Source organism: Gopherus flavomarginatus, chromosome 24 (genome assembly GCF_025201925.1).
Source record: "Gopherus flavomarginatus isolate rGopFla2 chromosome 24, rGopFla2.mat.asm, whole genome shotgun sequence".
NCBI lineage: Eukaryota > Metazoa > Chordata > Testudines > Testudinidae > Gopherus > Gopherus flavomarginatus.
This window is the reverse complement of record NC_066640.1, coordinates 3,097,567-3,111,912: the sequence shown is the minus strand read 5'-3', so window position 1 is coordinate 3,111,912 and position 14,346 is coordinate 3,097,567. Positions and strand designations below refer to the sequence as shown.

General features: G+C 42.9%; 1 protein-coding gene across 4 annotated transcripts in view; it reads left to right on the top strand.

The window, feature by feature from the left end:
- ELAVL1 (ELAV like RNA binding protein 1) overlaps positions 1–14,346 on the top strand; it is a 79,558-nt gene that overhangs the window by 44,783 nt on the left and 20,429 nt on the right. For all 4 annotated transcript variants that reach the window (XM_050933807.1, XM_050933806.1, XM_050933808.1 and 1 more), the window contains one exon: positions 10,489–10,592. In XM_050933807.1, coding sequence (XP_050789764.1) covers positions 10,489–10,592 — 104 coding nt within the window. The remainder of the gene's footprint in view (positions 1–10,488; positions 10,593–14,346) is intronic.

The window sequence follows — 14,346 nt, the reverse complement described above, 5'->3', positions numbered from 1 at the left end:
CCTCCCAATTAACTTGTGGTACATGCAGTGACAGAATGGGCTGGGTAACAGCATCCGTGCTTCACCCCATCCAACAGGAAGGGCAAGCAACTGGACCTTTCAGTCTGCGAAGTTTTCTTTTCAGCCAGCCTTCAATACAGGATTTCAAATGATCAGGCCACATATGATTTCCTGAATTACAGAAAATTGAAGGATTTTGCCGAGAAACTGCCACAACAGGATCAGACCCGATTCCAGGCAATAATTGTGGAGAGGAAGCTGGTAGCTAGGACCTCAATCCAGTTAGAGGTACATGCAGCAGATACCTCATCGAACTAAATGGCCATGGGCACATAATCATGAGGAGGTAGTGGTGGCTCCATTTGTCTGGTTTACCCAAGCAGGTACAAAATACCATCAAAGACCTGATTCCCTCCGCACCCTCAAGATTTTGAGAACTACATTCCATTTTGAGTATTTACACGTGCTGAAACTTAATTTCTACTGCTGCAGCTCGCACAGCATTACAGAACCTCCCAGTTTTTCCATCAACAGCCTTAGGAAACACCAAGGAAGCATCAGAAGATTCAAAAATCTCATCCTCCAGGATCCACCTTCACAGTCTTCCTCCTCCCAGATGCAGCTCGTACAGAAAAGGTATTTCTGAGGAACTCTAGAGAACTGTTAGCCACCTTGCCTGCTGCCATACAACCACACCACCCCATCTGGGTGTCATCTAGCACTCTTTGCAAACTTGGAGCGCAATAACAACGTACAGTAACTCCTCACTTAACATTGTAGTTATGTTTCTGAAAAATCTGACTTTAAGCGAAAACAATGTTAAGCAAATCCAATTTCCCCATAAGAATTAATGTAAGGGTAGGGGCGGGGGTAAGGTTCCAGGGAATTTTTTTTCACCAGACAAGACTATCTATTCCCCCCCCACACACACACTTTTAAACAATTTAATACTGTACACAGCAATGATGACTGTGAAGCTTAGTTGAGGTGGTGGAGTCAGAGGGTGGGATATTTCCCAGGGACTGCCTTACTACTAAATGATGAACTAGCACTCGGCTGAGCCCTCAAGTATTAACACGTTGTTAATGTAGCCTCACATTCTACAAGGCAGCACAGATAGAGGGAGGGGAGATAGCATGGCAGACAGAGACACACACGCACACACATACACACTGAGAGAGAGATGTTCATTGCCCCTTTAAGTACACTGACCGCACTCTAAGTCCATTGCCTTTTTAAGTAGATCAGCAAATTGAGACAGCAGCTGCTCCCAGCAAGCTCCCTCTGTCCTGAGCCCTGTTGTGTGTCCTCCTGTCTCTCTTCTCCCCCCTGCCCTGGCTCTATGGAGATGGGGTAAGCAAGGGCAGGAGCAGGGGAGAGGGAGGACACCCTGACATTATCCCCCTCATCCTCTCCCCCTCCCCCCCCCAAGCAAGCAGGAGGCTCCTGGGAGCAGCTCCAAGGCAGAGGGCAGGAGCAGCACATGGCAGTGGGAGGAGATACAGCTGAACTGCTTTCAATTGATTAGCCTGCTGGGTGGCTGCCGCACAAGAAACTTAGGGGAACTGCTGGTCCACCCTGATTCCAAGCCCCCACCAGCTAGCACCAACAGCTGCTCTTTCTGCAAGCAGTGGACAAAGCAGGCAGCTGCCAATCAAGGTTATAAGCGAACATTGCACAACTTTAAACGAACATGTTCTCTAGTTGTTCAGCAAGGTAACAATGAAACAGTGTTAACCAGGACGACTTTAAGTGAGGAGTTACTGTACAGGTGGGTGCTAAAAGTCATCCACTAGGGCTATATGATCATGTTCTTTATGCTGCGTCATTCACAGTCCCTTCCCTGATCCCTCCTGAAGGACCACTCATGACAGCATCCTTGCCTTGGAGGTGGCCTCCTGACCACAAAGAGAGGCAATGGAGTGGGTTCCTCTGGACTTTTCTATTCAGTTTACTTCCTGATACCCCAAAAGAAGGATGGGTGGAGCCGAATCCTGTATCTCTATCATCTCAATTGCTTTATCTGCAAAACGCAATTTCATATGGTCACCTTTAGCAGCTGTCATCCCATCATTCGAAGAAGGCATGTGCTTATGGCTTTCAATATTCAGGATGCTTATTTTCATATAAACATTCATCCGCCCCACCAAAGGTTCCTGATGTTTATGGTGAGCCTTCAGCGCTTTCAGTACAGGGTCCTGCCATTTGGACTCGCACTGCTCCCAGGGTTTTCACCAAAGCTTTCTTCATCATAAGGGCCTATCTCAGCGGAATACAAGGACCCCATAACACCTATCTCAATGACTGGCTCTTAGCAGCATGGTCCACAGATGAAGTCCAGATTTCCACCTCCATGTTACTTGGACTCGTTTCATCCCTTGGGGTCAGCATCAGTGCTGAAAAATCAACTTTGGACCCCACATGGTCCCTAGAATTTATAGGGGCCTCCATCAACTTAATCATTGCACGAGCATACCTACCAAGGAACATATTCCATTCTCTGCAGGAACTCCTAGCCCGAGTAGTCAACAGTCCTTCTGTCCCAGTCAGGACTTGCCTATCTCTCTTTGGCCATATGGCCTTGGGCACATACATCACTGTCTTGGCTCGCCTCCATTGTTGCTGCTTCTAGATGTGGCTCTAGAGAGTTTACTCACCCGTGTGCCATGCCATGGATCTGATACTGATAGTTCCTACTGAAGTACACTCTTCCCTCCAGTGGTGGACAGATCCCCAACAGGTCTGTGTGAGGGTCCCCTTTCTCCCATCCTCTCCGGACAAGATGATTGGCACCAACACATCCTTCATAAGTGGGGAGGTCACATAACATAGGGAATATTGACCCCTCAGGAATTCAGGATGCACGTCAGCATTCTAGAACTCAGAGTTGTAAGGAAGGCATGCCAAGCATTTCTCCTATCCATTTGCTCCCATCATGTTCTTATCATTCTGGACAACACCACCACTGTTTACTACATCAACAAACAAGGGGGCATGAAGTTAACTGCTCTATTTGTGGTGATATTGGTGCATCGTCCACGAGATCCTTTTATCTGCAACCTATCCTTCAGGGACTGAGAACGTGATTGCAGACTCTCTCAGCTGACAGTTCATGACTGATCACAAGTGGAAATTCCATGATACCATAGTAAGTGACATCTTCAACAAATGGGGGGCCTCCGACAAGGGACCTCTTTGTCTCCCCCAAGGCACATACCTCTCCTAGAGCAGTGTTGGTTTCCACTTGAAACACACTCATTCTCTGCTGGTTGGACCAGATCAACTACATCTTCCCCACCACCACTGCTGCCACGAGTACTCCATGAGATCAGGCAGGAGAGAGCAATGGTTATCCTGATTGCCCCACTGTGACCCAGACAGTTCTGGTTTCCCAACCTTCTCTGCATGTCAGCTTCCCTCCACTTCCCATTCCCCACTTTCCCTGAACTGCTAATGCAACATAATAGGAAGATCAGACATCCTGATCAGCAGACACTTCACCTCACAGTGTGATATTTAGATGGGCATCTTCTCTAGAATGGGTGTGTTCATCAGAAGTGCAGGACAACCTCTTGAGTAGCAGGAAGGAGTCCACAAGGCATTCCTTCTGGGCCAAGTGGAACTGCTTCTCCACCTGGGCCCAACAGAAAGGACTTTTTTCCTAGAAGAGGTGAAGGTTTTTTGGATTACCTCCTGTGCTTGGAGTCACCAGGTCTCTCCCTCCACTCTCTCAGGGCCCACCTAGCAGCAGTTTAGCACTTTTCACCGCCCTGTGGAAGGACACGCCGTATTTACACACCTGTTGATTGCTAGGTTTTGGAAGGCCTCATTAGAACCTTCTCACCATGCAACCTATCGCCCCCTCCCAGTGGGACCTTAACCTAGGTTTATCGGCACTGATGAAACAGCTTTTTGAGCCTCTAACTTCCTACTCTGTCCCTCCTTTCCATGAAAATTGCCTTCCTTGTGGCTATCACTTTGGCAAGAAGGGTAGGTGAATTTGGGACCATGAGGCTGGATCCTCCTTTCTCCACTTTCCCATAAGGATTAAGTCTCTCTGCATATTCTAACTAAATATTTAAGTGTGTTTTTCCTTTGTGTATATTTTTGTATAGGTATGTACTTGATGAGTTAACCCTTCAGTTACAGCAAAACTTAATTTTAGGGCTGTCAAATTAACCACAGTTCATGCAAGGGATTAATGCAAAACAAATTACAGTATCTAAATTTTAAAAAATAGTTGCTATTTAATCACTGTTTTGAATCATTATCAAGCAGAACCCATCATCAACATGGAAGCATACGAATATTTAGTATATTTGGCAGTTAAATTCCTTGCAGTGCTGATACAACAGTGCCATGTGAATGCATGTTCTCACTTTCAGGTGACATCGTAAATAAGAAGTGGGCAGTGTTATCTCCCATAAATGTAAACAAACTTGTTTGTGTTAATGATTAAGCTGAACAAGAAGTAGGACTGCGTGGACTTGTAGCCTCTAAAGTTATTTTTTTGTATATATATATATAATATATTTTTGAGTGCAGTTATGTACAAAATAATTCTACATTTGTAGGTTACAATTTCACAATACAGATTGCACTACAGCACTTGAATGAGGTGAATTTAAAATATTTCTTTTGTTTACCAATATCTGTAAACTAAAAAGATCAGAAATATTAAGTGAGCACTGTACACTTTGTATTCTGTTGTAATTGAAATCAATATATTTAAAATGTAGAAAAACATCCAAAATATTTATAACAAATTTAAATTGGTATTCTGTTATTTAACATTGTGACTAAAATTGCTTTTAATTGTGACTGTTTTTTAATAATTTAACACCCATACTTATTAACATTTGTCTAATTTTCAAAAAAATTTCCTTCTCCATTGAGAAGTTGCCAGTAGTCCAGTGGCTACTAATTTAAGATTCATTGTTCACTTTTTCATTTCATACTAGGAAGCCCTAAAGAATCATTTGGTAATATCTAGAGGGTTACATACTTCAGTGTTTATGTAGGTGAAGCTGGATCCCTTGACCTCTTGCGGGCCAGTTCTTGCCCCAGGGTGAGTTTCCCAGCTGGGAGCAGACCTGGCTGGAGTGGATGTGAGGGGCCCAGTGGGTGAATGTGTGAGAGGCTTCCAGCAAGCCTAATTTTCACTTAAATTAGGTCCACAGAATGCCCATTTGGTGCTGCAGAGAGAAGTTCTCGAGTCCCAATATCTCACCTTAACCCCTCAGGGCATTGACCTCACCCTTGTATCCAGAGCCTGTGTAATCATAAGAATTAGATCAGTGGATATCAGGCTTCTCTGACTTGTGCAGAATCTTACCAATTTTGGCAAATTGATACCTGGAACATTCCCTCACATTTTGGAATTGAGCCAGTGCAGTTTTCAAAAGTTATCACATTACAGACAGAGAAATGCCATTGAATTGAGTGTAAGGCCTTGCTTTGCTCAACCAAATATGTAAACGTATGGAACTATTTGGTGGTTATGAATTGCCTGTAGTCTAAAAATTGGACATGTTTTCTAAGTGTAACACATTTCTCACCTCTTCGACTGCAATTTCTTCAAAACCTGTACCCACCCAACTTTTATAGTTTTTTTTAACCACGCTAGTCTTAAAGTACATTTAAAAACTTAAAATTTAATTTTATTGTGCTGCAAATCAAGATTGCTGATTCTATTCCTAAGTCAAATTCCGTTCCCCTGGGCTAACTAGCCACATCCTTTTCCCACTCCATATATTTGAACACTTCTTTACCAAGTTCACTGCAGAACTGATGTAAATTACTTATTTTAGTTCCTGTTTGTCCAGAAGCTATTGTTTCTATTAAGTTAATTGTATGAAACAGCTTTCTAGAAAAGCTGAGAACCCTAATGCCTGACCTGAAGGTACTGGGAGACTGGGCCAGTTGAAGATCTTGATTTCTGAAAAAGTCTCTGAATAAAGCACTTCAGTGCTGCTGTTTGTAAATGCAATAAAGACTGAAAAGGCCAAGTGTTCAGGCTTTTCACGCCTGTCCAAACAAGGTCATTTTTGGGGAGTTTGTTCATTAAAATTAAAATTGATGTTCAGAAACATAGGAATACCATATGCCTCAAGAGAAGCAGTTAGAATACAACAACAACAACAAAGAGATTCTTTGTTGATTGTGAGCGTAATACTTTATCTAAAATAACTTTTGTGTGTGCTGTGCTTGGCTAAGATTCAGCTGAAGAAAGGGTGTGTTTGCTTTTGCTTTTTATTTAATTTAATGTGTTTGGATTTAAATATACACACAAGCTGGTCTATCCAGAGTCTTGCTATCCTTTCCATCAACTAAATATAGACTATGAAAACTATTACAAAATCAATACAGCAGTATGTTCTCCTCTAGTCATTCTCTCCCCCCAATATCATACATACTGTCACCAACCTGCAAACGTAGGATAAATTAAATAATTTGTCCCCTATCCGTCTCCTGGCCCCTAAATAAACACTTTCGCTAATCACTTCAGCGCTCTCCAAATGCCTGCTCAAAATATACTTTCCAGCATGCCCTGAAAGTTAGTTAAGTTGGACTATCTAGAACTAGGAGATGGGAGTGAATTACAATGTCAGAAACCTTCAGAGCAGGTGATCTGTGACCAGCTCCCTCTTCTGTACCCAGGGCGCTGTAGTTCATATGCCTCTTCTGATGACAACTACTGCAGGATTGCACAAGGAAAGAAGTGTGTTTTATGTTGGGTGATCTCAACCTGTTTATAGCATTAAAACTCAAAATCAACAACTGGGAGCCAAGGGATAGGTCCTGGAGCACTGCCATCATGTACTTACAGCAAGATACTCCATTTTAACAAACGAGTTGCAACATTCTGCACTAGCTTCAGCTTGTGAATGGATTTAAGATCTAACCTATGTATAGAGCACATTGAGTTCAATCTAAAGGTGACAAAGGCATGGATTATAGTGGAAAAGTCTTCATCTGAGAGGAAAGGATGCAACCCCATTGCCAGAGGCAGGAAAAGGCTGTCTTTGTCACTGCTCTTGTTTGAGCATCTAGCAGCAGCTGGAAATTTAACCAGACCTGTAATTTTTAAATTTTACTGTTGATTTTGGCCAGACACCTTCAGAGGATCCGACATAAGCCACCCTCTCCAGTTTCTTCCCTTAACCCACTACATCATTCAATTTTTATCTGTAATATGTTTCATCCAGCTCACTCTCATCCATAGCCAATCTTGTCCAGAGCTAGGGAAGATGCTCAACTTCACTCTCTGAGCTGTAGGGAATGGCAGTAAATCTATCATCAATATATTGAAATATTTAGGGCCATATTACTTTGCCACTCATTTAGCATGCTCATTGAGTGACATCATAGAACTTTGTGGTACTTCACATGAAAGAACCCTCAGGATCTTGCCAGAAAAAGTAACACAGCCGCTAAAGAGCAGCCCTGTTGGCTTTCCATAACACTTCGTGATCTGTGGTGCTGAAGGGAGAGTTGATAACAAGGATTATGGAATTTTATCCTTTTCCAGGAGAAGATTGCACTTGTGGTGTTGATTGGCAATCTCTGTACCTAGGGTGGAACCCTGATGAAAAAGGCAGAGGAAATTCCAGATACTGAGAAATTAGTTTTACTGTAACCTTTTCCATAATCTCTGCTAAGGGTAAGAGATTAGGTACTAGTTGATTAGTCTGCTTCGAGGTGGGTTTCTGAACAGAAGCTGAAAATATGCTTCCTATAGAGCATTAAACACTCTGCTCTTCAAAGGAGGTGTTACCATGCTCCAGTTGTGAAGGATCCAGTGCCTCTCCCATCTCTCCAGTGGTCTGTACCAGTCAGGAAGGACGGGGACCCAAATAACAGGTTGTGGCATGAAGTTCTACCAATGCATGATGCAGACCAAAACTCAACCATAGAGAGAATCTAGTATTTATCTCTTTCCAGGCCCTTCCCCATCATCTCAGATACAGAGAATTCAGTCTACCTCTGACTTTTTTCTGTAAAGTAACGAGACATTTCCTCCAAATTGGAGAGAGTCTCGTCAGCAATCAGATGAAGGCAGTCTACATTAGCCAGTCTATCTGCAGTCAGACCAAATCCATTGATCAGGACTTTACACATGCTATAGTAGAAGTCAAGATTTTTTTTTTGCCATCTGTATAGTCACACCATATGGATTTAAAAACATCTGTCATCTCTGCTTCATCTGTCACAGGTCAGCTGTAATTCTTTGTATCCTCCAAGGATGAAGCAGGCACCTGGGGGGCCACCATTATCCATAGTTAAGAGGAAAAGATTGTTATAGAGTGGTACCAAGCCATCAAGAGAGTTGTCTGTCATAAATAACATATTCTCCTTCAAAACCATCTGGAAGCATTCAAGTTCACTGAGGGCTCATCCTCAACAAAAAATAGGATATGCCCGCTATATTAATGGAGAGAATAGCACACTGTGTTTAGTCCTATGTGGGGAGAGTTGATGAGAGGCCCATTTCATTTGGGAGCTATAGCAGATTGGTAGAAGTCAGAAGCATTTGATCCTTTGTGATTGAGGTGTGAAATTTACAGTAGTACTCTTTGGCTTTAGAGACTGTTGGGCTGTTGCATCTTTTATCTAGTGTGTATTGTCATTTTGCTGGTCGATTGTGTACAACTTCATTAAGAATGTCAAAGGGTGCTGTAGTTACTTATTAAATTTAACCCTGTATCATACATAGTTATTCCCAAGAGTCTTCATAATCACTGAATCATTATACCCCTCGAGATTCCTTCTGTTCTTTGATATTGCTGTTAGTTCATCTCATGCATCCTTGTGTGGATGTACTGGTACTTTTGAGAGGATCGATGTTTGAGTCCACTGCTATTATCTGTAAATGGTCCAGAGAAGGTACTGGAAAGCTGGCATTTTGGTGTATTCAACTTTGAAATACTAGAGGATTTAATTTTGCTATAATACATGGGTCCTGCAGGGAATCTCGCCCTGGGACACTACAGAGCTCCCTCTTTATCTGGTGATGGCTGCTTTGGAACCAGCCCACATGCCAGAAATGACTGATTCAGAAGAAGGTCCTCTGGGGCAATTTTCTCAGCCATGTCTTCTCCCCTAGTGACCTCAAACCAAACCATTTCCACCAAAGCAGAGCTACTAGACTGTCAGATAAAATAATACAATCTTTCCCTAGCTTTCTTTAATCACAGCCCATGGCTCTGACTGGGAAGCAAGGAGAGGGAGTCTGAGAAGGGAGTGGGGGAGTGTCACTGTATTGAGGTCAAATTATTTAAAAAGATTAAAATGTGTTATATATCTGGTGGAAGTAGTTGCACCCTAACGTGAGCTTAGTACTTGGTACTTCAGCAGGGGCTGACATGTAGGGAAATTGAAGAATGTTTATCTGAGAATTCATTTCTTCAGAGTAAGTAACTGTACTGTTCTTGGCATACTGCCTTATTTACCTACAGGCCTAAGAGGTAGGGAGCTTGCTCCTGTCTGAGATGATTTAAAGATTGAGTTTTTATTCTCAGACACTTAAGAGCGAGTAAAGAATAATTTAAGAAAAGAATGGACATGAACATCCAGTAATATACCTGCAGAGGAGTAGGGCTTTTTTTGTTTTAAAAGACAAGGCATGAACCAACTTGGACCTAAGGTTTTCTCCATCCTTGTATATAGAGCATGAAAAAATTAACGAAATAATAAGAGTGGTGTGAAAGATAGCCCTCTTTCTCTACTCTTGCCTCCAGGAATGGAGGATTCAGTTGCTGCAGCAGCAGGGAAACTGATAATCTTGTGCCTTTTCTGGTGCATGGTCATTTGCCAAACCTCACTTGCCACTCTTTTTTTTTTTTTCAAGCTTTGTGTATTTATAAACTTAGTTTAGCACTTGGTTCATTTGTTTTTGCATGAAGTTTAACTGTTCTCACAGATTTTGAAACACCCCATTGAAGGTAGGGAGAAGAAGATAACAAGTGAAATAGAAAATGTTACATGTCAGGATCTGTCCCAGGTGACAAAATAGTTGCTGATTGTGATTGCAGATGACACAGAGTACCTGAGTCATTGTTTCAGACTTGAATGTATTGTTGAGGCCAGGGCTTTGGAGCAGAGCCCGGAGCTGGAGCCTGGAGCAGCTCCAGAGTAGTGGAGCTGCAGGTTTTTGCCTGGAGCTGGAGTGGAGCCGGAGCACAGCTCCAAAGCCCTGGTTGAGGCTCCCTATTTGCCATCTGAGATGCACTAGCCTCAAGGGGACACAAGTGTCTGAAGTGGCAAATGGGTGAGCATTACATCAGACACCCCACATAATGTGACAGGCCTGAGTAACTTAACCCAGGATTGTTGGAATAGCTCTTAAGTTTTTTGTATATTTTAGGTGAAGTTTTGTCATCTAAAGACTGAATACTTTTTTACTTATTACATGTATTTCACTTCATTGCAACAGTGACACCTTTTTATTCATCAGGATTAATGTAAAAAAAATGTTGTTTCATGCAGGACACAGCTTAGGCTATGGCTTTGTGAACTATGTGAGTGCTAAAGATGCTGAAAGAGCAATAAACACACTGAATGGCCTGAGACTTCAGTCAAAAACAATCAAGGTAACAAGCATGGATTTTAAAGCTTAATATTGTAAAAGTGTAATTTATACATAAAGAACAGTTAACTGGAACTCTGTCTTCTAAAACTTTAATGCATTCTCCTAGTAAGTTGTTTCCCCAATTCCTTTTAGACTTCTATATGCCTTGCAAGATTAAAAGCTCAAGAATGAATATTGGTTTAATATCTTGCATAACTTAAAGCGGTGCTTCTGTTGATGTAAGAAAATGTTTGAAAAGCTTAGTTGGTGAGATAAATTGTTCTGAAAACTTCTAATTAGTATTTTGTTGTTTCATTACTGTCTTAAAACTGCTTTGAGAGCTTTTGGACTGATTTTCATAAATGCTGGTCACCCAGCAGCTGCTACTGAATTAAGTGTGGATTGCTGAGTATTCAGCATTTTTTTTCTCTTGAGTTCCCAAAGTATCTGTCTCCTTGGTGATACCACTGTAAAGCACAATCGCCACCCCAAGTAGGCAGCTCAAATAACTCCCATTTGTTTTGCAAATATATCTTTGTCAATCATATTGGTAACTTACATTGGAAGAAGTTCTTACAAGTCTGAGACTTTTTAGATTCTGTGCTCAGATAAATATTTAGTTTTGTCATTTGCTGTTCTTGAGTGAATGCTGTGCACTCAAGAAAGAGAGCACCAGAAACTGGGAACAGGGTGTTTATAGGGGAACCGTGCAGTGGAATGAGCTGTCAAACACCTCAGTTTTTGTAATAGCTTTATTCTCAAAGACTCTCTTTCTCCTTCCCTCCATTTTTAGAGCACCCATCACTATAGTATCTAGGTGCCAATTTACATACTCCTGGTGCACGTAATTACTGGCAGGTCATGGGTTCTATCCCAACACCATATGTGACGACTGTGGTGTCTGTGCGCAGTAGGTAAGATTATTCCAGATTGCTGCCTGGCTTTTGGATTGAACTCATGTGAATCTCAGGTACTCAATAAGTGCTGCCTTAAAACAAAGGAAAGACGTGCACAATGTGTAGATATACCATTGTCCTGAAAAGGGTAGACTCTCAGATCTGCTGAAATATTTTTCTGTAGTAGAAGGCTTGAAAAGAGCATAAAAGATGTACTTTTGCTAGTTAACTGTCTCAAACTCGGGTGCTAAAAGCCTGTATTGATGTCATGTTCTTCAACTGGTATGCTCTGTGCTTTATTATTGGTTCTTAGTAGGCACTGAAATTATTACAAAATAACAGATATGGAACGTGAAGCAAAACTCCTGTCGGGTCTGCTCAGTGTATCGTATGTCAGTTGGCAGCATCAATGCTGGGCCTATAATTGGGTCATCAGAGTAATGATGCCACTTAGGGGCACGTCTACGCTGGCAGATTTACAGTGCTGACAGTTATAGCGTTGCTCAGAGAGCGCTGGAGGGAAACTACTACTGTGTGTTCACACTGTCAGCTGCCCGCACAACAGCATGTTCACATTTGCATCAGTATTGGGAGCCGTGCACTCTGGGCAGCTGTCCACAGAGCACTTCTTTCTCTTCTGCCGCTAAGACTTGTGGGAAGGCTGAGGGGGTCGCGGGGCATCCTGAGTCCTGTCCCAGTGACCCATGATGCATTGTTTCGCATCCCAGCAATCCCTATGGTTCCATCTGTGTTTGGCACCATCTTTCAACGGTTTGTGTTCTATGTTTCCTGCCTCTTCGGGCTGCAGGAATGGATCCCGAACTGTTGACCAGTATGGTGCTCGCTTTGACTAACAAGTCACAAGTAGCAGTGGAGTTCTTTCTTAAACTACAAAGGCAAGAGGAGCGCGACATTGATCTTGCCACATGTAGCAGCTACAACACGAGACTGCCTGTGGCATTCATGGAGGTGCTGACCACAGTTGAATGCCACTTTTGGGCTTAGGAAACAAGCACTGAGTGGTGGGATCGCATCATCATGTGCGTCTGGGATGAAGAGCAGTGGTTGCACAAATTTCGGATGAGGAAAGCCACATTCGTGGGACTGTGATTTAGCTCGCCCCAGCCTGGTGGCGCAAGGACATGAGAATGAGAGCTTCCCTCCTGCTGGAGAAGTGTTTGGTGATGACTCTGTGGAAGCAGACTAGTCCAGACTGCTACTGATTGGTCGCTATTGAGTTTGGAGTGAGAGAGTCTACCATTGGAGTCGTGTTGATGGAAGAGTGCAGGATCATTAATTGCATCCTGCTCTGAAAGACCATGACTGTGGGCAACGTGTGTGACATTGTAGATGGCTTTACACAAATGGGCTTCCCTGACTGTGGAGGGGCGATTAGATGGCACGCATATTCCAATTCTGGCACCAGACCACCTAGCCACCAAGTACATTAATTGCAAGGGGCATTTCTCAGTGGTTCTCCAGGCCCTTATGTGGATCACGCATACATCTTTCGGAACACTGGCCTGTTCAGGAAGCTGCAAGCATGGACTTTCTTCCTGGACCAGAAAATCACCATAGGGGAAGTTGAGATGCCCCTTGTGATCCTGGGAGACCCCACTTACCCCTGAATGCCATGGCTTATGAAGCCATACATGGGGCATTTTGACAGCAACAAGGAGTGCTTCAACAACAGGCTGAGCAAGTGCAGAATGTCTATTGAGTGTGCTTTAGGCCATTTGAAAGCCCACTGGTGCTGCCTCTGTGGGAAGCTGGACCTGGCTGATAACAATATTCCTATGCTTATAGCCATGTGCTGTATGCTCCTATCATGGCTGATTCCCCACTCCGACACTTGGAGTACAGAAGGTGTGGGCCCACAAGGATTCTAAAAATTAATACTTGCCACTCCAGGCTTGTATTAAACTCCCAAGGTTACAACTTTTCTCTGACCTTGGCTTGGTAAATGCTGCCACCACCCAAGTGAAAATCTGCCTCTTGCAAATCCTGGAAAAACTCACTTAAGACACAAAACCAATCAGGTTTTTAAGAAAGGTTCATTTTATTAAAAAAAGAAGAAAGGAAACACATCTGGAAAATCAGGCTATTGCTAGACTTTATAAAGCAACTGAAAAGGGGTTAAACACTAGGAATGGCTCCCTAGGGTCCAGCTTAATGTTACAAAAGAAAACAAAAATACCTGACCTTATCACAGAGGAAATCCACAAGCCAAAATAAAGAAATAAACCTGATCGTGTCTATCTAAACATTCCCTGTCCCAATGAATCCTCCTAGATATGGAATATAATTTTTCATACCTGGTTCAAACTTTACACAGCACTTCTGCTGCCCTGTCTCTTCAACCAAGAGAGAACAACCGAGAGACAAAGGGAAAGCTTTTTTCCCCATTTTTAAAAAGTTCTAACCTTCCCATTGGCTCTTTTGGTCAGGTGCCCACTCCTTTTCCTTTTACCTGAGTGACTTTGTTAGCCCTTTACAGGTAAAGCAAGCAGAGAACAGCCACCAAGAGAGACTATATAGCTAACGGACTGGCTGGGTGTCCGTAAAAGGGAGGTACTGCTCCTCTCCCCCTTTCGTTTATCACAGCTCCATAATATTTGTGAAAGGAAGGGTGAAAGCTTCACTCAGGGCTGGGCCACAGAGGCTCAGCTCCTGGAGGCTGAGTTTGAACAGCCAGAGACCAGGGTTATTAGAGGGGCACAGCGCAGGGCCATGAGGATCAGGGATGGCTTGAGGCAGCAATTTGAAGCTGAAAGCCACTAATGTTTGTTGCTATGCTCAGGATTGCAGTGCTTGTAATGCTAGGAGGTGATTGGTGCACACGATGCAATAAGAGGGTTTAACATAATTGTATGTTTCTTT